Source organism: Papio anubis, chromosome 5 (genome assembly GCF_008728515.1).
Source record: "Papio anubis isolate 15944 chromosome 5, Panubis1.0, whole genome shotgun sequence".
NCBI classification, from domain to species: Eukaryota; Metazoa; Chordata; class Mammalia; order Primates; family Cercopithecidae; genus Papio; species Papio anubis.
This window is the reverse complement of record NC_044980.1, coordinates 159,926,424-159,951,815: the sequence shown is the minus strand read 5'-3', so window position 1 is coordinate 159,951,815 and position 25,392 is coordinate 159,926,424. Positions and strand designations below refer to the sequence as shown.

The window sequence follows — 25,392 nt, the reverse complement described above, 5'->3', positions numbered from 1 at the left end:
CCCCTTTGCCCACAGCCTCTGCTGTCTGACAACACTAAGCTTGAACTACGATTTCCATCTGGCTGCACAGATCTGAGCACCAAAATAGCCCTCTGCATTGTCTTAATAGCTGTAATGATACTCTGCCTTCCAGCAGCCTGCCTGTCCAGACCATCTCGACATATGGATTTGATTTCTTCCCTCTGGCGAGTGTTGCGGGAAGTATGGTTTTCACATAGTCAGTCAACAGACACTTTCTTGCACCTTCTATCACCAGCCACTGGAGTCCGATAGCTTGGGTCTGATTCTCTTTCCAGCCCTTTTGTACAAGCTACCTGCCCTTAGTCAAGAAACTAATCTCTCTAGACTTTGGTTGTCCTTAAGCATTGTGATGATTTTCATGTAACTTTACAAGGAACAGTGAGGCATACAGTTAATATTCAGTAAATACTGTTCAGTCATTAACATTATTGCTACAACTCTTCTGTGTCTGTGTTAGACAAGAGAAAGAGGGTATTATGGTGTTACAGAATTGGGAAAATGAATGATGGTGACAGAAAATTCCAGAAAGACACAGTTCCCAGAATAATTGGTCTGGGAGCTATATAAATGATACAAATAGTTGATTTTAATGATGAGCCCTTATCCACTGTTTTGTTTTGTTTTCTCATCACTTGGCTTAGCTGGCATCCCCGCATCTATCTGTTAAAGCTACCTGTGAACAAGAAACTGTGATGTTCCGTACAACCAGGGATGTGTGGGTTTGTGGACAACAGAGGATTTTCTAGTTTTTTTTTTTTTTTTTTTTTCTTTTTTTAAGATTCTTTCCTCTTACAGAAAAGGGGCTATGTTACGCCTGAATTAAATCACCTTTCAAAAGCCAAGAAGCAAATCATTGTCCCCTAAGGATGACTGAGGGGCAAGAAGCCAGTACTTACCGTGTGTCTCAGGCAAGTTGATAGAAGCTAGAGAAGACCACCTGGTCTGAGATAAAGTACAACAGGGTTGAACCCACTGCTCTGCTCCAGAAAGCAAGACTTATGGAAAAGGGCCACGATCTGATTGAAACGTGCTTTCATTGTGCTCCACAAAATAATCATTGCTTGTATCTATAATTCTCACCGAATTGAATATAAGGAATAGACTACTGCCGTTAGTGTTTGAACGCACTCAGAGTCTCCAAACTTCTGTCAGACACACCAACACTTCCTCTAGGAACTGGGATGCTGGTTCCCCTTAAGCAACCCCAGGTAGCTTTTGTTGTCCCAGTTTCCGCGCTTACCATCTTTGCATTTGTTTTCCACTGAGAAGCCAGCAACTTCTTCAATAATGTAAATTATATTATATTGCTCTGGAACTAAACATCCTCCACAAATTCCCACTGTCCCCTTAGCTCTGATGATCATAATCTCTCAACCTCAGTTTTTCCATTTTTAAAATGGGGATATTATTGACTGAATACCTGTGAGGTGCATTGGAGGATCCCTGGCACCCAATGACGTACTCAATGCAGGGTGTTACTGTTATCATTAACAAAACAAAACCTCTGTGAAAGAAGATGCCTTCCGTTCATTTCATCCCTGACACAGTCCATGTATAAAATGTGCCGAACCCCTACCATAGAATGCTGAATGCTTCCAATTCTGTGAAGGATGGAAAACAAATAGCTTACAGTATCAAGTTACCACATTTAAAGTTCTATGAGTAATCATCCTCTTGAGATGTAAACTGAGATTGAACAAAAGTAACTTGTTCGCATGATATTATTTCTGTATTTCCTGTTTTTTTAAGCAAGCTGTCTGGTTGATAAAAAGACCTTGTAAAGACGTTCTAAAATCTGAGGCTGAAACTATAGCATGTGTTATTATTACTGTTTTTGTTAGCCACTGAGTAAATATGCAAGGTGGGTGCTTATAGGATCTAGAAGAGAAACAAAATGCTTGTCAGCTTTTAATCAGGGATTGGCTAAAAATACACTGTGACATGCAGTGCACAGGTTTGTCCTAGAAAGCTCTCACGGTGTCCAGACAGCCATGTTGCAGCTCTGGCTTTGTTTGGCAACAAAGATCACTTACTCATACATGAGAGAGTGGGAGATTCAGGCAAACCTGAATGAAAAACCTTGTCTTCCAATATCCAAAGTCCTTCCCAGTCTATCCTGGTAGAACAGAAATAGCACAGGGCAAAAGGTTGCCTTTTGGAGAGGAGGAAAAGAGCCACGGTGGTCAGGGGCAGTGCAGGGAAGGGCTTTGAGACCGGCAATGACCCCTCTCCATGCTCGTGCTTGATAGGATCCCCTGTTCAACAACTATTTATTAAATGTCACGTACATGGCAATATGGCTGGTTCTAAGGGAGATGGAAACATGAGTGAGGCACTGTCTTTCAAGGAATTTACAGGGTATGTTTATGACTTCCTATTCGCACTTTCTGAAATCTGAAGTGACAGCTCTGAAGAGGGAAAAACAATATCAGGTTTGCTAAGCATGTGTTTAGAAAACTCCCATGTACTCCAAACAACAACGGCAACAAAAAATTCAACCAGGATACTCCATAATATTTTTGCAACTGTCATGTAAATCCAAAACTATCCTAAAATGAAACGTTTACTAAAATTCTTTTAAAAAATGAAACAAACCATCAAATAAACAAAGAAAAAAATCACACAGTTTCTTATGGAAAACAAATAAAATAAGTTACAAATATTTACTAAGTACCAAATCACATCTGTAACTCAAGCTCAGTGCCTTCTTTTTAAATCTACAGTCTCCCAAGAAGTCCTGCACTACACGCCTGCCCTATAGATAGTCTTCTTTTGGTCTACACAGTGACTTTTAAAATGAATTAGCTGCCAAACGTCTTAACCCAATTTGTACTGAAAGCAGAGGCTGAGACTGAGGCTGTGAACAAGGAATTGACTGGGGAAGTGATTCAAAAGAGCAAGAGTAAGGAACAGTGGCAGAGACAAGGAAAGGGAAGCCAACACAAGGATGAGTTATAGAGTCAGCCACTGCTGCTGTGGGTGCCTGATCACGATGGTGGTGGACCTTCCCGGGAGCCTTAGGCTGTGCGTCTCAGCATGAGGGGAAGAAGCATTTATCAACAGCTTCTTATCTTCTGGCTTCTGAACCCATCATTCAAGGAAATCCCACAGCTGCTAACTTCCTGCACTTCGTGGGTTGCGTATGTGTAATTGTCCTGCTCCTCAAGGGCATTTAGCACTTTATTGTCAGAAAAATCTGCGGCCAGGATGTTGTGCAAAAAGCCTATTTAAACTGTTCCACAAGTGACCATTACAGAACCATTTTAAATCAGGGGATTTTATATAAAAATAAATCCAGACTGCTCAATTTTCTTGAGGAACTGGGAGATCTAACAACTCTAGACCTGAATTCCCTGGAAGCACCAACCTGCCAGCCCTGAGAGACATCGCCTGGCCATACAAACTTCAAATCAGAACAGTCCCCACCATGATGCACAGTTGACAAACTAGCCTTCTTCACCCATTTATCTTAACTGCCTGGTCCTTGTGAGTAGGGGACTTTTCACCTTTATTTAGCTATTCATAGTCTTGATACATATTCACATTGAGAAGGAGATAGAGACCCACCATTTGAACACAATCTTTCCCTACTGACTTCATCTTTCAACACAAATGTAACTTGATCATTTTCTTCCAATGGTAGGTCCAAATTCATCACGACTGCTTTGATTTTGAAGATGTTGGATCAATTAACATAATCAATTGTTACCTGTTACATTCCAAGCCGGGTACTCAATTAAAACCTCATTTTTAATGTTTGACATAATGTGGGCTGAGAGGCAGGGGTGCCAGAAGAATCAGTCCACCTGCTTCTTCTGACTCAGAAACAAGGAGGTGGACTATGGCACCAAGGGCCTGCAATGCCTAATATACCAGCAAATGGTTACTCCACAGTGGTTTAGAAACACTGCATAATGAGCTTCGGTTACATTGCATTTATTAACCCAAACCCTTGAAGGATCAGAAGACTCTAGTATGAGCTTCTGAGTGAAAAGTGAGATTCTAAGTCACTATGCTAAGTATGAGGTCCTGTAAGCTTGAAATGTCATCAGTTACCAAAGAAATATTATATTCTATAGAGTGTGTCCTTTTACACTCAAATCCCTCGAGACATTTTATTTATATAAAGATATGGTTTTAAAAAATGCTGATGCCTGGGTCCTCCCTGCTACAGTTTGGGATTTAATTAGTCTTGGGTGACACTAGGACGTGCAGACTTTTCAAAACTGCCCAGGAGAGTCCAATGAGTCACCACTGGTCTAGAAACAAAAATGGCATGGCCTGTGGCCACAGTCATTGTCCCCTTACCACTCAGCTAGGACAACTCAGCACTTTGCTGTAGCCTCCCTGCTGTTCAGTCTCTGGGTTTGTGAAGCAGAAAGTGTTAACTGGGTCAGCTCTGTGCAGAGCTTTTGCAGGGCAGACAAATGGAGTCAGAGTGCAAGCATTGAATGAAATGTCACCGTGAACTAGGAAGAATTTGAACCCAAGGCTGCCAGGAAAACAGGGGTCTTTTGACAGCTGTTGGTGTCACCTGAATTTGCAGTCATTTTGAGAGGGATTTGTTTGGCCTATGGATACTTATCTTGCAGTTGACTGGATCTTTATTTATTTGTTTTTATTTTATTTATTTATTTATTTATTTCGAGGACATTGAAGTGGTATGCCTCCCTTCCATCAATGTTCCAGCTGCAGCCAATAGGTCCATAGAAACTAATTTAACCCACTGGAACTACTCTCTAAATAAATTCACCATTTTGGTTCAAAGTGCTACAAATAACGTCAGTGCTTTCATTCCCCATACATGGATTAGACCTTAACTGCACAAGGACAGAAGGAGAAGCACATATTATGAGGTGGCAGTGGACATGTGGGAATTTGAAAGAAAGTGCTTCAGACTATTTTTAAACTGAAATGTATCCCACTGGGACCGCAATTGCCCAGTGCCGACTATTCATAAATCAGGGTGAACACAAAGAGGCTTCACATTTTGTGGGTCTGGCCAAAGAAAAAGATCTGGGAAAGGAAGGAGAATCACAGATTTAGTTGAGTGAGAATGCATCAGAGCCCATCTGACTTTTCTCTGTGTTTTGTGTTTTTTTTCTTTTCCCCCCTCATTCTTGAAAAGATTTTTCTGTCTTGGAGAAAATGCATTAAACATAATGCTGATAGTAACTTTGGTAAAATATTCCAAATGTTATAAAAGTCTGTTGGACCTTATTAAATAAGTCTATATTACACTTATTTTTAATATTGTGGTGCACACTCAGTATTTGTTCTGATCACTCCCAGCAGAGATTTATTACTAAAGTACATCTGACTTGAGGTTGAGTGGAAAGGAAGGCAGTCAGTGCAGGAGGAATATTGAGTAACTTGGTAGTGTGAGAGAGTGGTTGCAGCAGAGAAAAAGGGAGCTTGTGAGATGTGCATGCCAATTAAGGTGCTCAAGAAATGAACATGTATTCATTTTGAGTACACACTAGCCCCCTCCTCTTCATATGTCCCTAGGGATGCTTCTGGAATTGCCAGAGCTGAAAATTAAATTATAAACCTAAAACATGACATTGAAAATGTAATGTCTCCTTTGATAATATCAGTGTGATGATTCATCAGTGGGTGGGGCAGCGCCACTCGTGGACGCAGACTGTAAAGCGTGGTAAGTCTGATCCTGGCAATTCTTCCATCTCTCACCTTGCAGTTTTCCCAAAGGTTCTGGTCAGAACGGCATCCCTGCACAGAGCACATGCGCACCAAAGACCTCCTATACATACCGCAGAGTAGACAGCTGCAGAGACACAATTGCAACATGTGGCACCAGCCAAGAAAAGCTGATAATGTTGCATCACCAATAATCAGAAAAAGGAACTGTTAGTGCAACTCAACATGGTAGTGTCAGAGTAAATGGCAGAAAACTTGCAAGTTGGCATTTCAAAAAGTGAGATTTGAAATGGTCATGCTGGACAGACATACCATCCACATTTTCTAAGTGAAGTCTGTTTCTGAGCTGTGCTTTCCATTTTTCTCATTAGAACAGGAAACAAGCCACTAAAAAGAACAAATTCTCTGGTAGTTGCATCTATGAGTCAGAGCACAAAACTGCAAAGCTCTTTGTTTATCTCCCTATTCATAGGAGTCATAGAATCCATGTGCTATGTATGCTGAGTCACTCATCAAGAGAATAATAACAACAATAACAACTCATTAAGGGCTATAAAAATTCAGAGGGCAGAAAGCTTCACCAAAGAGGTGGACCGCAGGTCACAGCCTGCGGGATGAATAGGTTTGGAATAGGAGAGAGGTATTCCACAAGAAAAAAATAGACATAAGAAGATCCATGATATTTTTGCAGTTGTGAGAGCTTTCAGAGGTTTGGCATATAAAATAAAGGCCTGAGAGGAATAGGACTGGTATAAGACAGAAGGCAGAAACGGGACCTGTAACAAACTGAAATGTCAATAGACAGGCACTTGATTCAAAATTCTAAAGAAACCCACAGGCCAAATGAAACCTATCTAGGGGCCAAATATGTCCTATACATTAACTTTGTGGCCTCTGATTTACGGGACAAAAAGGAGGTCAACTCTGAGTGGTGGGATGGGGAATAAAACTCGCACTGTGTAATGACAGGTCAAGTTTGCACTGAGTGAATATCACATGTAAAGGAAAGTAAGGTGTTCTTTTTTTTCCCACAATCTTTTCACAGGATTTTCTTCCTCTTCCTATTCCTTAATTACCTGCATTGTCATGTGAGCTTCTTATTTCTCTTCCTTGTACATTTTTTTTTTCGCAGATGATCATACCAAGTCCCATGAAATTATTAGCTGTCAACTCCTAAATCTTTATCCAGCTCAAGCCTCTCTCCAGAATTTCAAGACTGAACAGCCACTGCCTATTAGACATCTGCACATGGAGAGCCTACAGGATACCTCCAATTCAAAAGGTTGACAGTTACCTATCCTATCTTAACCCACAAACCAGGCCATCCTCTGTCTCAAGCCCTGGTGATTGGTGGTCAGTTGCCATAACCAGAAACTTCAGGGATGTCCTTGACTTTCTTTTTTTTTAGCCTGCTTGCCCCATCAGTTGCCAGAAAGTATTGGTTCTATCTTCTAAACATACTCAGCTTTGCAAATAAAGTTACCAATTGGCAGGGATAAAACATACACTCAGTTGAACACACACACACACACACACAGAACTCACATCTACTTAGTCTCTGATTTATTTAGTCCATGATAGAGAATAAACAATGGTATCATGGTCCACACAGAGAAAGGGCAGATGCAGCATAATCTCTTCTCTATTTTTCCTTGCCTGGGATCCATATGGAGTGCTCTGTAGCTGGTGCTACCCTTTGCATAGGCAGGAATCTAACAAATTAAAAAAAAAAAAATCCAAATTCTTATTGCAACACTATATTTTTGTACTTAGGTTTATGTCCCACATTCCAGAAGAACTTGAACTAACAATCTATGTACTTCCACTTAAGGGGTTATTTACAAGCATTGACCTTTCCTGGCTCTTTAAGTAAACTCAGCATCAGAAAGGCAATATTCTCTTTGCGGGAGAAAAAAGCAGTCAATGCCCAGGAGTCTCAGAACAGTATATCTGCCTCTGCTTTTAAGGTATCCTAAAAAGCCAACAGTCAGAGGCCAGGTACAATGGCTCATGCCTGTAATCCCAGCACTTTGGGAAGCCAAGGTGGGTGGATCACCTATGGTCAAGAGTTCAAGACCAACTGGACCAACACGGAGAGACCCTGTCTCTACTAAAAATACAAAAAAAAAAAAAAAAAAAAATTTTAGCCAGGTGTAGTGGCGCATCCCTGTAATCCCAGCTACTTGGGAGGCTGAGGCAGGAGAATCACTTGAACCCAGGAGGCGACTGTGCCTTTGCACTCCAGCCTGGGCAACAAGAGCAAAATTCTGTCTAAAAAAGCCAACAATCTTTTTATTTCAACATTTCTCAAACAATCTCTGCTACCTTAGTTCAGGCCACCAGGCTCCCTTGCTTAGATGAAGACACAACCTGTGACTGACCACCTTGCCTCTCTCTATGAGCTGAAACCAGTATTGTCTCCCTGAAATGTCTTCATGACTGTTTCTCTCTGGCACTCTAGCTCATCCAACCTACACTTCTTTGACATCCTTGGAACAACTAACTGTGGTCACCTCTGGACCTTTTCACATGCCATAACTCTTGCCTGAACACTGTCTTGCCTCTTTGATTGTCTGACCTCCTCCCCATCCCTCAAACATATGCAAGAAGGTCCCCAATTTCTGGGATGCCATTCTGGTCACACAAAACTGGGTTAGAGGTCTCTGCAAAACCATCCAATATTTTCCCTTTGGTAGTGTTTTTTTAATATGGTACTTAGTTACATATCAATTATATCTTACCATTTTAAAACTGCCAAGCTGTGTGAGGTTAGAAACCATGTTTACCTGTTTTTTATTGTTGTAAAGGCAGTTGCCTTTTAGGAACTTACAGTTGCCTTTTAGGAACCCCTGAAATATTTCTGAATCAATTTGAGGGAAGTGGAAAAAATAAGGCCGTGTTTTAAAAACTCAAAACCATCCAAGATATGGAAAACGTGCCAGAAGAAAAAATTAGGGAAAGAGGCAATTGAAGTGCTGAAGCAATTGTCCAGTGTTGAAATGTTGGAAACTGCCCACAGAATAAGAAACTTGGAACTGATATAAATGAAGCAGGAATAATAGGTGTGATTTGACAAGCATCAATATAAAGAATCAAGAAAAAAGAGGTTTGGAAGACTTTATCTAAAATGCAAGGCTGTGATACCATTCCCCAAAGCTGAGAAATGAAAAACGGAAACAAATTTTGAAGGAAAGACAATTAAATTTGCTACTTGGATATGTAAAGATAAAATATTCCAAGGTCCAGTAGCAAAGTGGATGTGAAGCTTATAATATGGTTTGGCTGTGTCCCCACTCAAATCTCATCTTGAATTGTAGCTCCCATAATCCCCATGTGTGATGGAAGGGACCTGGTGGGATGTAATTGAGTCATAGGGGTAAGTTTTTCCTGTGCTGTTCTCATGATAGTGAATAAGTCTCATGAGGTTTGACGGTTTTATAAAGGGCAGTTCCTCTGCACACGTGCTCTTGCCTGTTGCCATGTAAGATGTGCCTTTGCTCCTCCTTCACTTTCCACCATGATTGTGAGGCCTCCCGGCCATGTGGAACTGTAAGTCCATTTAACCCCTTTTTCCTTATAAATTACCCAGTCTCAGGTTTGTCTTAATTAGCAGCATGAGAATGGACCAATACAACTTAGAAAGACCACCGAAGGGGAGCCTTAAACTTCAATCTCACTAGCATTAGGAACATTTGCTATTGGGCCAGTTAGTGTTTGTGGTCTACTTTAGCGATGAGAGTCTTTCTTTCCTATGTGGAGTTCATTCCATCAGGTTTAGGAGGCACTCACTGTAAGCTACCTTGAAGCACAGGATAAACCTACGTCCAAGATGTGGCCAGCTACAGCCATAAAATGGTAGATATAGGTATTATCAGCACGTGTCCCATGCCAGGCCAGCCTGAGTATCTACGTGGAGAATATTCTGCTGAAAATAGCAAAATAAACCCCAAACATATATATAAACACGGGACTCTTTCCAGTGATGTTACCAAATGAGAGAATGTGAGAGTGGGGGTGATCAGCAGACTTCTTCAAAGAGATCTCTCCGAAGAATAAAGCCAATATATGAGAATGAGAATCTTGTGAGAGATGACAAGTGTGAGGGCAGATGCGTTCTTAGATTATCTGGTGATGTCAGCCAAAACATTATCCTTTCAAGTAAGCTAATTTGAACTGGAATACTATCATTTGCAAATGAAAAAGTCTTTAGAAGTAGAAGTAGTGACCACTGAAGAGTCCTATGAATAAGAGTGTTCTAAAGAAAGTGCCATGGAGAAGAATAGTATAGGATTAGGGTGAAACTCTGGGGAATTTCCAACAAGAGCAGGAAAAGGAAGGTAATTCAAAGAAAGCTGGATACAAAGTTGAATGCAGAATTGACAATAGATAATTACTGGGAGGATAACAATTGCGCAAACATGAAGATAGTTGCCAAATGGCTAAAGTTATTGAAAAATATAGACATATTCCTAGAAGGGTAGTATCAACAAATGAAAATCTGCAACATTGACTCTCTGACATAGATTCCAAATTATTGCACATAAAGTGATGAAAACAGATTAATTTTATCCAGCATTTGTATGGATTAAGTCTACTCTTAATTAAACTCATTTCTGAAATATGTGTGCATTTACATGCCATAAAATGCACACCCAAAAAAAGTGTTTGAATCCTATGACACTACCTTAGAGCAGGTTTTCCAATCTATTTTTTTTTTTAACTTGTAAAATTGTCTGACTAGCAACTCTCTTACAGTGCGTTGGCATCAGTTGACAGTTGTTAGATAGTATCTTTCATTCCTGTCTAAAAATAAGAAAATAACGTATGAGTTATGTTCATCTTTGGGAACAAAATGTATGGTGGATAGAGAGTCAGACACAGTCTATCAACAAGCTGGAAAAAAAGAAGTTCTGAGTTTGAAAATGTCAGAATTTTTGCAACTCACAGGAAACAAATCAAGAAGAAAGAAAAATTTCTGTTGCACCAAAATATTATTAGGGTTGGAGAGCAAGTGATCTCTACTTTTGCTGGTGGTAGGGTTAAAATGACAATAACTATAATGATAATTACTAGCACTTATTAAAAGAAAGATAATGTCCAGATCATAATAAATACATAACTGTGAGAAATGAACCCAATTACTCTATATGGTAGAGTTTTTACAGACGGAGAAAATGAGACTCAGTCGATGTTCTAGAATTTGGTCAAGATCACACTGATGGTACCCATCAGCACTGGGATATGGACAAAGTTGAACTCCAGAGTCTTCATTCATTACTCTTTTCCCATATGCCTCCCATATAAAACAACAAGGATTCAAGTTAACCAGCAAGAAGATAAAATTGAAAGGTTGTAGACTCTCTTTTTCTAAGGATTAAAAAAAAATACAACCAAAGACTAGAAAGCGCTGTGTTATTCTTAGTTGAGTTATGAAAAGTAATCCTATCTAGAAGTGGGAAGATAAATGGAAAGCAATCTTCTCAAGGTACATTTCAGCCTTCAAAATATTGACCACACAAACTCTTGAAATGTACTAACATCTACAAGGTATTCTTTGTAGGTAAATTAAAGTGCTGAGGTTTTCAAACTAGAACCTTTTAACCATTATTTAGGTAGAGTGGAAAAATGACTATTTTAAGACAATGGTATAGATAGAAATGTTTACAGATTTCCAGAGTATTCCCACAATTATTATATAAATTAATTGAATCAGTGCAGGTAGTACTCTAGCTTACTAGTGGTTCATGAGTTTTCAGCTCATTAACACTGTTTAAATGTATATTATGCCAAATTATACAGAGCAAAAGTTATTGTGCAAATGATTTTAAAGATCATAAGAGCAAGAACTAATTTATGGAGAACCAAAACCAAACCTAGCCTAAAATGTGTACGTGTGTGTGTGTGTTTGTTTATGTGCTTTTTAAAGCACATCAAAGAGTTGGTAGGATTTATTTCTTTGCTCTAACTGAATGAGAGAACTGATGCAAGCATACTTTCAAAAATTCAATCTTCCCCCAACTTTTTCTTTGACCTTGACCTAGACAGCCAGCCTGAGGTACAGAGAAAGAATTCAATCTTGGCCCCCTCTCAAGAGACTTGAACTGCTAACTGGAAAGAAGCACTTTTTGAGGAATAAGAGGCCTGGCTGAACTCGCTGGCCCACTGGGCCTTGGTTAGCACAGAAAAGAGTCAGTTCTGCTTACCTGAGCAATATCATTTAGATAGTGACACCTTTCTTGGTTAGTGTTCCAGGTGGACAGGTTGTACAAAAACGTAATGACCATAAGGGAGGACATAGAATCAGTGCTGACAGCCCAGTACACATCCCTGCAGTCGAAACTTTTTCCTACAGTGGTGGTTGGTAGAGAGGTATTATAGGCAGGAATGCTTCTGGAGAGTCAGGAATGATTGTGCGATGGAGGTGAATGGATGAGAACAGGAATTACATCAGCAGGGCTGGGAGCTGGTGGTGAATATTATATGTTCAATCAATACCATTAACTACAGTTCCTGTATTATTAAGAAAGATGTAAAGGTATGGATTCTTGAAAGCCTTAGAAAGTGTATTTCATAGACTCTTTCCCACCTTTGACCAAGGATTTAATTATGTTTTTGTTTCTTTACTTATTTATTTGGGAGGTGATGAAACACATTGGTTTAAAACATAGTTCTTGAATCCAGTCCCTTAGGTTTGAAGCCTATCTCCAGCTCTTTCCATGTTTTCAACTTTGGATGACTTATTTAATCTCTCTCTGACTCAGTTTCCTAATAAGTAAATAAGGGAGTGATAGTACCCACCTCGCAAAGTTATTGTGAGCATTAACTGAGTTAAGGCAAGCAAAATGCTTAGATTGGCTCCAGACACAGAATACTCAACAAATGTTTGCCATTGTTCTTTTGTCATAGTTATTATTGTTGTTTGTTTAATATACCTGAAAACCATGTAGTAATCCTTGTGAAACACAGAATGCAGAGCACAGTCCCAGGCACATACACATGCAAAAGCAGAATTTACGTCCAACTCTAGACTCCTAAGCCCCAGGAGAACGTCTTGTATATCACATTGCTCTTCACCCTACCTCTGGGGTCCAAAACAAAACAAAAAAAAGACAAGCTTGTACAAACTGCCTGGGAACTTGGCCGACCTTCATTATTAAAAGTGGCATCTATTTCACAGGTGGGACTAGGGCTGGGTCTGACCAGGGATCAGACCACTGCTCACTTTTGTCAGATGCATTAGCTCTCAGACCACTAGGATGCTATTTAGTGCAGGATTAGTCATTTACTAATTACTAATTACTCCGGTGGCCACAGACCGAAGGTCAGCAATTTTCTTCCTTCACACCAGGAGGATCCAGCATAATAGAGACCAGACAGGTGATTTGCATACTCAAGAGAAGAAGCCACAATAGAAGAAGGCAGAGGAGGAGTCTGTGTTGAAAGCAAGCAAAGATGAGCACAATTTGACCGGAGCTTCCGTAAGCTTCTCATGGGAACACCTGGCTCATTTCTCCTGCTGGGAGATGGCAGGTTCTTGCATTTGATACTTGAGCGGGCCAGGTGGGGTAACTGGACAAGGTCTGACTCTGGGCCTGCATCACTTTCGCTGGCTGGCAATTCTTTTCCACGCTGAGCATCTGTAGAGTCATCCAACTGTGTTTGCAAAACTTGGTTGTATGTGAGAAGTGTGTTTGTTTTATGATCAGTGTCTTGGGTTTTAAATAAGAATACTGCAGGAGATGATCCCACTATGATCCTTCTTAATGTACCTCTAGGCTAATAAGTACGGAGATGATCCAGCTCTTTGATTTCATGAATAAGAAAATAAAATGGGAAATGCATGACATTTAAAAAAAATTATTGTTATTACTGAGTGTAAAATTTATTTTAACCCTCTCTGTAGTGGCTAAGTTTCAAGTTGAATGTACTGCTTGCCAGATTGTATCTCCTGTTCCTTCTCTCCTTAAATATGTGCTTATTTACTTCCTGCAGAGTTCAATTTTAGAACCCATCAAAGTAGATCCACTCAGACTCTGACTACATTTTCATGCATAAATTCATAGACGTCTTCAGAAGGAATTGCACTTGCATATGCAAATACCTTCTGATGCTTTTTATTTCTACTTTTGGCCTGCACAGTTTTTAATTCATGCAAACACATTACACAAACAAATATGGGCTCAATAACAACATGCGGCATGTGTGAATTGTTAATTGCAAAGCTCTGAGTTTGATATGGCCAAGCAACCTCTATTATTATCAATGGAGGGGAACAAGACTAAACAGGAAGCATAAAGGTATATTTGACAATAAAATCCCAGTCCTTGGTTTTATTTTATGTAAATATTAATAATGGAAAAGGTGATAGGCCGATCCACAATTCAGCAATAACCTGGAAGCTACCTCTCAGTGCACAATGATCCAGAAGCCAGGATGCACCTTTAATAAGACTCAGGAAGAAGAGTGAACATTTCAGTACAGAATTCTGAGACACAAAAACGTATGCAGCAACAACATAAATGAGACAAAATCTCCAGCAGAAAATGAAAGGCTTTCAACCACGTTGAACGTGCATCACCTTTCAAAATATTTGAGTTTCGTGTTAGTGCAGCTCTGGGAAACAACACAGAGGTGTCCCAATTTTATTATATTGGAAATGTAAGCTCTCTCTCAGTTCATTAAGCCATGATTCTTCATATTTTTTTTTTTCCAATTGTCACTACCTGCAATTTCAGGAACGGTGAGAGCTTAACAAAGCAAAAACACTTGTTGAAGTTACAGATCAAAGGCATTTGATCCGGAGCAATTTTCAAGCATCCTCTGCCCCCATTTTCTCATGGAGGAGGATCAGCATGTGCTTCATTTACATGAAGATAACTCAGAAAATAAGAAGGAAGATTAAATAAAAATTGTATCCTGCAAGAGTTATAAAGGCAATGGAAACACAATTCTAACAGTTTCTCTGTTGATTTATTTTTTCAGTCCTCTGTTAAATATAAAAGCTGGAGCTAGGCTAAACCAAGAGTGTATAAAAAGATGTTATCTAGAACAACCTCTGGATTGTAGATTTATAAACCGTGGGCATAGTGCTAATTAATAATACACACACGCGCGCACACACACACACGTGCACGTTTTGTAATAAGTAAAAAATAGGAAAAGTAGTTTAAGGAAGCTGAGAAACCAGGACTAGAATTCCAAGCTAAGTTATTTCATTAGAAATTAAACCCATTGCCACATTTACTCCCAAGGACATGGAACAAGAAATAAAGAATCAGTGTTATAAAACAAATGATGCAATAACCTAGCAGAGCAGGGCTTAGCCCTTTGGTGCTGGCAGAGTGACCCTTCCCGAGGCATTCGGTAGAGTTCTGTGCCTTTGCTTGTAATTTTGCTGAGCCATCAATGTAAATTGCACACACGGCGAGGCTGGTACTAGTAAGACATGGAGCTAGAGAGTGAGCTTTGTCACACCACCTCTCAGCACTGCTTTGCTTTAGTCTACGTGTTGATGATGCATTTACAGCAACCCGGGAGAAGTGATAACAGAACTCTTCATAAATATTGGACATGAAGAGAATGCCAACTGTTAGTGCTTGGGAGAAAAATATTCTCCTCCCAAAAGAAATCAAAACAGTATAAGAAAAGGAAAATTAAGGCTTGGGGAAAGTAGGAGGGATAATTACATCAGTGGAATTGGAAAATAACATACATGTGGCCACCTATGCTCTGAAACACAAAAAGAGAAACGTATAACTCAGAATTAACATCATATTTTAGTTGAAGGAAAAGAGTGTATTATTATACACTATTTCAAAGATGTTTTAACCAAGATACACCATTTGTTCAAGGAGAATCTAAGTGAGAAACCCAACGCGAAAAGGAATAGAAATTTGAGGCTTGTAAGTGGACTATGAGGAGAATAGTTTTGAAAAACCACAGATAATCTTAGGTTTTTCAGGATAGAGATTCACCACGGTGTTAGGAATATCCTTTATGGAACCAAGGTTCTGCTGTAGGGTACATCTGTCAAAACCCACCATGGTGAATCTCCAAAAGTAGCCACCAACCATGCAAATCAAGTAAGTTACACAGTTGAGAGCAAATCAGCCGGGGAAGACAAACCTTGTCTAGGAAACTCATCTGACTCCCGGTGGACGAGGTCTGTGACTCGGTTTCCATAGTGCATCCTGCTGTCATGATCATAGGCCTTCAGAGTCTCACTGGAGCTGTAGGATTTCTGTGTGGGCACGCGGCAGTCCTCACTGTCGAGAGAGGAGCTTGTGTAACGACACTCTTTGCCACAGCGTCCTCTGGTCAAAGAGCGGTGTCGCCGGTCCTTTACATCCATTATTCCAGATATGGTAGAATGCTGATGTTTTCAGAAAAGTCAGGCCTGAGTTTTGGCACTTGTCACTTTGCCACCTAAAAACATAGAAGAAAAAAACCAAGACTGTGATTACAAGAAATGTTGCCTTCAGTTCTGATTCATGCTCTGACTCAGACGAAAACGTGAAAATGCAGACTTGGTCAACCCTGCGCAATCTCTTTTGCAAAAGTTTAATGTAAACTAAACAATCAACCTAAATAGAAGAACTTGATATAGTAAATTAATTTTCTTGCTGTTTAATTTAATAGATTTGGAAAAAATAGTAACAACAAATACTCATCTTTTGATTTTTTATGTATGCACAGATGACATGATGAGTTTGTCACTCTAATGCAAGATCTTACTATGAAGCAATTCAAAGCCAAATTGATTTTATCCTTCTTTAATTACATTCTCTCTATGCTAGAGAAGGCTTGGGTAGAAAACAAATACCACCCCGCCATCCCCACTGACCCCCCAAAATAAAAAAAGGCAAAGAAAGGTACAGCAGCAGATTTGAGCATAAGACATAAATATGTGCTATTAATACTTTGTAGTGATACCAAGTTCCATGCAACTAACATAACATTTCCTAGCTATGTCTGGAGAATAAGAATAAAAGTTGTTCTCGACATGCAAACAATCTTTCTCCAATTTCTTCAACGAGCTTTTGGCAAACTCCCAGTTTTTCCTCCTTTGCAGATCTGTGTCTTGGACACACCTGGTTACTTCTTCTGCCTAGTCACCCACCAACATGATAACTGCTGACAGGCAGGCTTACTGGCGCAGCCACCTGATAATTGCCCCAAGCCATTCTGTTACCTTCATTTCTGGGATACCCACTATAGAACAGAAAAAAAAATGAGGAAGATTACCAAGTACAGTAGGAAAGCTGAAGGGAAGGAACCTCTAACATATGAACTGGCAACCAGGGAGCCCCACAGTCTGGCATATGATACCCTCAGCCTGGAAGTGTATGCCAAACATCACTCAGAAAACACTCGCCTTCTGCCTAGCAAATATGACCAAAATGCTTACGCGCTTCCAAGTTCCAAATCATAGGCTCTTACTGATTTCATTTGCCATGCAAAATACCATAGATCACAGGGCCAGGACCTGGACAGAATGGACAAATACGAATTTTAATTAAAATGGAAAATGCAACCCAGAGCCAGGGTGATGATTTTTCTCCAGGCTACTGTTGCTCACTGCCTCCTCAATATGTCAGGAAATACGGGGGGAGCAGATCCGTAGTTTTGAACCCCTCTGCTCTTCCTTGTCTACTTTACCACACTATAATAAGATAGCTGTGCACAGCAATGTGGATGACATTTGCCTCCAGACACCAGAAGCCAAGTTGCCCCTCCGTTGTTTTTTCATACCAGGAGTTCTTCTAGATCTCAGGGACCCCTCTAATTTACACTGTGTGTATACTTTGTCAAATATTGCCTATAATTGCAGATAATTTTGTTTGATAATTGGCAATGCAAAAGAGGGTATGACTGGCCAGGCACGGTGGGTGGCTCACTCCTGCAACTTTGGGAGGCTGAGGTGGGTGGATCGCCTGAGGTCAGGAGTCTGAGACCAGCCTGGCCAACACCGTAAAACCCCATCTCTACTGAAAATACAAAAAAAAAAAAAGTTTGGGCGTGGTGGCGGGCCCCTCTAATCCCAGCTACTTGGGAGGCTGAGGCAGTAGAATCGCTTGAATCCGGGAGGCAGAGGTTGCAGTGTGCTGAGATCCGCCATTGCACTCCAACCTGGGCAACAAAAGCAAAACTCCACTGCTCATAAGAAAGCACAAGCAGTAGCTAGTTTGCTGGAGTCTAGAGTCTCTCACTCAGCAAGTTCAGAAGTGCCTTTGAGAGTCTCTAGTCATGACTCCAGGACCTGCTTAGAGGACATAAGTAGTGTCGACATGTCAGTTTTTGCTGTGGCACAGTCAGTTCAAGTGTCTCCACATTAAGGCAATTTCTAGATGCCCAAATCTCCTTTCCTAACTTCTAACATGCGATTTCAACATTTTGGAATCCATACCATAGGTTATTTAAGAGTGTGGCCATTGAGGTCTTAATTGGATGCCAGTCCTATCATGACCACTGGTGAGACACAACCCTTGTCAAAATTATTCCTGGTCTTTTGAACTTAGTTTCTCAATCAGTTGAAATAGAAAAAAAATAGTATCTACTTCCCAGAGTTTTTGTAAAAATTAAAACATACACGGTGGTAAAATTCCTAGTATACTATTTAACACATCATAGGTGCTCAATTAAAATTAGTTTTTATTCTCCTCTGAATGATTAAAAAAATTTTTTTTGTTAGCTAAGGAGTTACACACTTGGATAAGACAGAGGAGGAAGATGATGATATGAATCTCTGAAACTCACAGTTCTAATAATAAATCCTAATTTTTAAGCTAGGCTCCAATCACGGAAGACGTTCAGCATCTGCTAAAAGAATATAAGACTGTGTGCACCAACACTGAGGAGCCACAGGTGGTTTTATGGGAGTTGAGTGTTTTGAGTCAATTTGATGATTTCTTCTCTCTTGCTTCACTGTTAGTTTGTGATTTCAGTATCTTCAGTGTTCCAGACTCATGAAATCTTATCTTCTCTAATTTGCATTGTGCTAGGAAAGTAGACTGACTTTCTACATATGTGTGTGTATGTGTGTGTGCTTTTATTTTATTTTTTAAATCATGCTCAGAGTGGGAGCTTAAAGGGTTATAACTTTTTTTTTTTTTTTTTTTTTTTTTGAGATGGAGTTTTGCTCTTGTCGCCCAGGTTGGAGTACAGTGACGCAATCTCGGCTCACTGCAACCTCTGCCTCCCGGATTCAAGTGATTCTCCTGCCTCAGCCTCCCAAGTATCTGGGATTACAGGTACCCACCACCACACTCGGCTAATTTCTTGTATTTTTAGTAGAGATGGGGGTTTCACCATGTTGGCCAGAGTGGTCTTGAACTCCTGACCTCAGGTGATCTGCTTGCCTCGGCCTCCTGAAGTGCTGGGATTACAGGTGTGACCCACTGTGCCAGGCCGCAAGGTTTATAACCTATTAATAAAGTTCAAGAACTTTAGTGTTTGGACATTTTGACATCTAATGTGGTTGCTCAGAGATCTTTTCCTGATAAATTTCTCTTTCTTGGCTCTGCCCTTGATAGTTAAATTTGTCAGCAATATCACCTCTGGATAAATGATGGAAATTTATATATGATGAGGTAAAAAATCACAAATCTCACTCAGAGAAACTAAATTTCTTAAGGAGCTAGGCAGAGCTCACAGACTGTTGGCAAATAGACATTTTGCATTTAGCCTGCCTATTACTTAAAAACTGATTGTCGGCCGGGTGTGGTGGCTCACGTCTATAATCCCAACACTTAGGGAGGCTGAGGCGGGTGGATCACGAGGTTAGGAGTTCAAGAACAGCCTGGCCAAGATGATGAAACCCCGTGTCTACTAAAAATAAAAAATAAATAAAAAAAAAAAGCTGAGCATGGTGGCAGGTGCCTGTAATCCCAGCTACTCAAGATGCTGAGGAAGAGAATTCTTGAACCCAGAAAGCAGAGGTTGCAGTGAGCCGAGATCACACCACTGCACTCCAGCTGGGCAACAGTGTGAGACTCCATCTCAAAAAAAAAAAAAAAAAGACCATTGGTATTAAAAGACAAAGTGGAAGAATTATATATGAAAATCTGGATTCTTGTCTTTAAAAATCAGGCAGTCTATAAATGTCTCCTTCCGGAAAGACAGAATAGACGTAATTTTCCCTACAAGGTACAGCTAAAAGCCCCGAACATTATATAGAAAACACGTAAGATTATGAAAAGTAGAAAGAAGAGCAGAACAATGAGGGGCCTCAGGACCCAAGGAACAACAGAGGTGAGTTTCCTGGGGTTTCTTTTTGCTATATATATGGCAAAAACAAATTAGATGATAGATAGATAGAGATAGACAGAGATATAGATTGATACAGATATCCCAGACATGGACCTGGTAACCCGGAGATCTCAATGGGCACAGACAACAAAAGTGAGCCTCCTATATAGCCAAAGGACTATAAAAAGGCAGGCTCAGTCGGGCGCGGTGGCTCACGCCTGTAATCCCACCACTTTGGTAAACCGAGGTGGGCGGATCACGAGGTCAGGAGATCGAGACCATCCTGGCTAACGCGGTGAATCCCCGTGTCTACTAAAAATGCAAAAAATTAGCCGGTCGAGGTGGCGGGCGCCTGTAGTCCCAGCTACTCTGGAGGCTGAGGCAGGAGAATGGCGTGAACCCGGGAGGCGGAGCTTGCAGTGAGCCGAGATCGTGCCCATGGACTCAAGCCTGGGTGACAGAGCAAGACTCTGTCTCCAAAAAAAAGAAAAAAGAAAAGAAAAGAAAAGGGCGGGCTCACAAGAAAGAAAACGTTGAGACAATCTCTACCCCACTCCAGCCACACACCATGGAAACGGACTGTGGCCCCACCCCCATCTTCAGCAGCAAAAGCCAAGTGGGAAGCTCACCATTCTATGAAAATGAGGCTGCAAGTAGGCACCAACCTCAACCAGAATACAGGAGAACCAGGGCTTTCAGCCCCTTCCAGGAAGTAGTGAAGCTCTCCTCTTCGTCCACCCCCACTGAGCACTCCTCCCCTTCTCCACTGGGGTGGTGTGGAAGAAGGTTTGGGAGAGTCAGAAATTTTCACGGTCCTCCTGTGGTGAGTCCTCTTGCCCCCTATGGTGTCAGCAGATGCCATGTAGTAAGCAGTACTGAAGCATTCCTACCCCTACCACCCAGAGAGGTATCACCGCGTGTCTCGTGGGGAGCCAGAACTTCCATTCTTCTATCCCCTGGGTTAGCTTCCCCCTTGGCATCTAAGAAGAAACTACCAACCTTTGCAAATGTTGCACAAAAGTACCTGATGCAGAGAATTTGAGTCAGTCCAATGCAGGTACAGTTCCCCCTTTCATCCATAGTCTAACAGCCATGTTAGAGAAAATCAGCTGAAAAAACATTGAAAGGGTTATAAATAAGAATTCCAGACGTCTCTATAGGACATAATGATCCCAAATGTCCAGTGGACTTGTCAATAAAAAATCACTGGATGTCATTACCAAAAGTAGCAGGACAGTTCTTCAAGTGCTAAAAGGAAAAAGACATTCAATAGATGCCAACGCTGAGATGACAAAGATGTCAGTATTATCTGATATAAGCAACCATCATGAAATTGCTTCAGATGGAGGACAATTAAGAGACTTGGGCACCACTTGATACAAATAGGAAAACAGAAAGTCTCATCAAAGAAATGGAAATTCTCAGGAACCAAATAGAAGATGTAAAGAAGACCCCAGTGAAAATTTCAGAACTGAAATATACAATAACCCCAAACAAAACAAAACTCTCAATAGATGGTAGATTGACTTAACAGCAAAGAGGGGGCAAAAATGAAAAGACTATGAGAGATGACTTGCTAAATAATCATGTAGATAATATATTTAATAAATTATATTATAAATAGGGGAGGGTCAGAGAATGTAAAGGAAGCGAAAGCAAAGACACTGAAAGAAAACTAGTAAGAATAGAGAAAGGAGAAGAAAGTGATAAGATAAGAAGGAAAGAAAGTAGCAACAAGAAAGGAAGGATAGGAAGAGAAGCGAAGAAAAAGAAAGAAAGGAAAGTAAAACTGGAGCCCTATAAACTGTTCAGTAACCCATAAGAAAGTAGGAAAAATAAAACAGAAGTATGAAAAGTGCAGAGAATATGAGAACACACAGAAAATTAAAAATAAAAGGGCAAACTTAAGTCCTAAAATAGCAATGCTTTTTTTTAAATGTAAATGGTCTTAATATATTGATTGAAAGACAAAGACTGGCAAAGTGAATTAAAAACATGACCCAACTCTATGGTGCCAATAAGAAAGTCATTTTGTTTCATTTTATCTTTTGACAAGGTCTCATTCTATCACCCAGGCTGGAGTGCAGTGGCACAACCACAACCCACTGCAGCCTCGACTTCCCAGACACAAGCAATGTTCTTGTCTTAACTTTCTTAACTTCCTGAGTAGCTGGAACTACAAGCGTGTGCCACCTTGCCTGGCTGATTTTTGTGTTTTTTATGGAGATGGAATTTTGCCATGTTGTCAAGGCTGGTCTTGAACTCCTGGGCCCAAGCAATCTACCCTCCTCAGCCTCCCAAAGTGCTGAGACTACAGTCACGAGCCACCGTGCTCCACCAAGAAAGTCATTTTATATATAACAATCCAGGCACATTGAAAATAAAACTAAAAAAAAAAAAAAAAGGTATAATGCAAATGTCAATCAAAAGAAAGCAGGAATGACTATATTAATATTGGATTAAGTGAACCTTACAGGCAAAGAAATTACCAGAGATAGGAGCATTATAAAAGGGTAAATCTTCCAAGAGGACGTGGCAATTCTAAATATGTATGACCCGCAAAAACATATCTGCAAAATATGTGAAACAAAAAATGATATAACTGAAAAAATATTTAGTGCACAATTGTATTTGAGTTCTCAACACCCAGGTCTTCAAAATTAATAGAATATTTAAATGGAAAAATCAGGAAGGATATAGAAGATCCCAACAACACCATGAGCCAACAAGATAAATCAACATTGACACAACTCTCCTCCCAACAACAGCAGGTTATAAATTTTTCTCAAGTGGGCATGGAGTTTATATCAATATCAACCATATCTTGGACCATAAAACACACCTCAAAAATTTTTAAAGAATTAAAATCATACAGAGTATGTTCCCTGACAACAATGGAATAAAACTAGAATCAATAATAGAAAATAAGAAGAAAATCTCCACACACTTGAAAACTAAACAACACGCTTCTAGATAATCCGTGGGTCAAGGAATTCTCAAAGAAAAAATCAAAATATACATTAAAGTGAATAAAACTGAAAATACAGTATCAGTATTTGCAGGATACAGTTAAAGCGGTGATGAAAGGGAAGTTTATAGAAGTAAATGCATACACTGGACAACAACAGAAACAGCCTCAAATCAATAATATAAGCTCCCATTTCAAAAACTAAGAAAAAATAAGAAGAAAAAGACATAATGCAAAAAAAGGGGAGGGAATAATAAACATAAGACCCAAATCAATAAAACTGAAAACAGAAAAACAATAGAGAAAAGCAATTAAAAATTTGTTTCCTTGAAAAGATCAGTAAGAAAGACAAACCTCTAGGAAGACTGACAAAGAAAAAAATAGAAGACACAAATTATCCACATCAGGAATAAAACAGGAGATATCATTACAGGCCCTGAAGACATGAACAAGATAATTAGAGAACATAGCTGGCCCACCATATCCATGGGTTTTGCCATATCAGATTCAATCAGCCTCATATTCCACCAACTGTGGATCAAAAATATTTGGGAAAAATAAAAAAATAACCATACAACAATAAAAAATCATACACATAAAAATCAGTAAACACTAAATCTATTGCATCCATAGTCAAACTTCTGAAAACTAAAGGCAGAGAAAAAAATATTGAAAGAGTGAGAAAAATAATTATAACTTATCTATAGGGGAAAAGGATCTGAATGACAGTGGATGCAAAAATCAGTAAATAATAAATATAACAAAACTATACATAGCATTTACATTATATTAGGCATATAAGTAATCTAGAGATGATTTAAAGCATACAGAAGAATATCATAGGTTATATGCAAGTTCACCATTTCATATAAGAGACTTGAGTATTCGTGGATTTCAGTATCTATGGGACATCGTGGAACTAATTCCCCGTGGATGCCGAGAGGTGATTGTACTATAAACAGATCGATACACAATATAACTTTGACAAATGGACTAACTACTCAAAAAACTCAAAGTATTACAACTCTTCCAATATGAAATATTACATAGATCATTTGAATGATCTTATAGTTATTAATGAAATTGAATTTATAATGTTACAAGTCTCTCTCTCTCTCTGTCAGACACACACGGACATACAGACACACACAACACACAATGAACAGGCTCAGCTGGTTTCAATAGAGAATTTTACCAAATATTTAAAAAAGAATTGACACCAGTTCTTGACATCTCTTCCAGGAAATTAGAAGGGGATCATTTTCCAATTTATTTTATGAAGCTACTTATTACCCTCATGATTAAACAAGACAAAAATAGTACAAAAAGAAAGAGCAAAAGAAAGAAAGAAAAGAAAAGAAAGCTAAAGACTAATATTCCCTTGGTATACAGATGCAAAAAATCCTTATGATAGCAAATAAAAAATCAGTAATATATAAACACAATTACATCATGAACAAAAGAGATTTATTCTGAGGATGCAAGTCTCAGAATTCAATATTTTAAAGGCAATGAATGTCATTCATTGTATTAAAAGGCTAAAAAAATTCTAGTCACAGTATCTCCCCTGAGAATTCAAAGACATAATGATGTCTGCTCTCACCACTCTTGTTGAACATGGTGCTGGAACTTCTAGATAGTGCAATAACACAAGAAAGGAAAATAAGAAGCATATAGATCAGAAAGAAATACCTAAAACTTTCCCTGTTTACAGATGACATGATTGAATATGAAGAAAAATCTCAAGGAATCTACAAGAAAACTCCTAGAACTAATATAAGCAAGTTCCTCAAAGTCACAGGATATAAGATAAAAATGTAAAAATCAATCGCACTTCAATACACTAGCAATGAACACATGGGCACTGGAAATCAAAACACAAACCACTTAGAATCCTAACAAAATGAAATACTTAGATATACAGCTTTCAAAACGTGCATAGAAATTATATAGTGCAAACTACACAACACTGATAAAAGAAATTATAGAAGATCTGAATAAATGAAGACACATATTGTGTCATGGATTGAAAGACTCAACAGAGTAAAAATATCAATTCTCCTCAAATTGTTATACAGATTGAATGAAATTCCTACCAACTCTTAGCAAAAATTTTTGTAGGTATAGATAAGTTTATCTTAAAGTATATACACAAAGGCACAAAAACTGGAATAGCTAAAACAATTCTTTGAGAAAGAAGAAAGTGGGAGGAATGAATCTATCCAATTTTAAGACTCATAGAGCCACAGGAATCAATACTGTGTGGTCTTGGAGAAATAGACACACATATTAATGGATAGAATAGAGAACCCAGGTACATACCCACACAACTCTGTCCAACTCATTTTTAAGAAAGGTGCAAAAGCAATTCAATGAAGGTAAGACAGCATTTTCAACAAAGGGTGTTGGAGCAATTGAACACCCACAGGCAATAACAAACAAACAATAAAAAACTTCTTAACTTAGTTTAAATATATATATATTTGTGTATATATACA

General features: G+C 39.3%; 1 protein-coding gene across 4 annotated transcripts in view; it reads right to left on the bottom strand.

Moving 5' to 3' along the window:
- TENM2 (teneurin transmembrane protein 2) overlaps positions 1-25,392 on the bottom strand; it is a 1,283,414-nt gene that overhangs the window by 960,112 nt on the left and 297,910 nt on the right. For all 4 annotated transcript variants that reach the window (XM_003900492.5, XM_021940242.2, XM_021940246.2 and 1 more), the window contains one exon: positions 15,805-16,104. In XM_003900492.5, coding sequence (XP_003900541.5) covers positions 15,805-16,030 — 226 coding nt within the window. In that variant the 5' untranslated portion in view covers positions 16,031-16,104. The remainder of the gene's footprint in view (positions 1-15,804; positions 16,105-25,392) is intronic.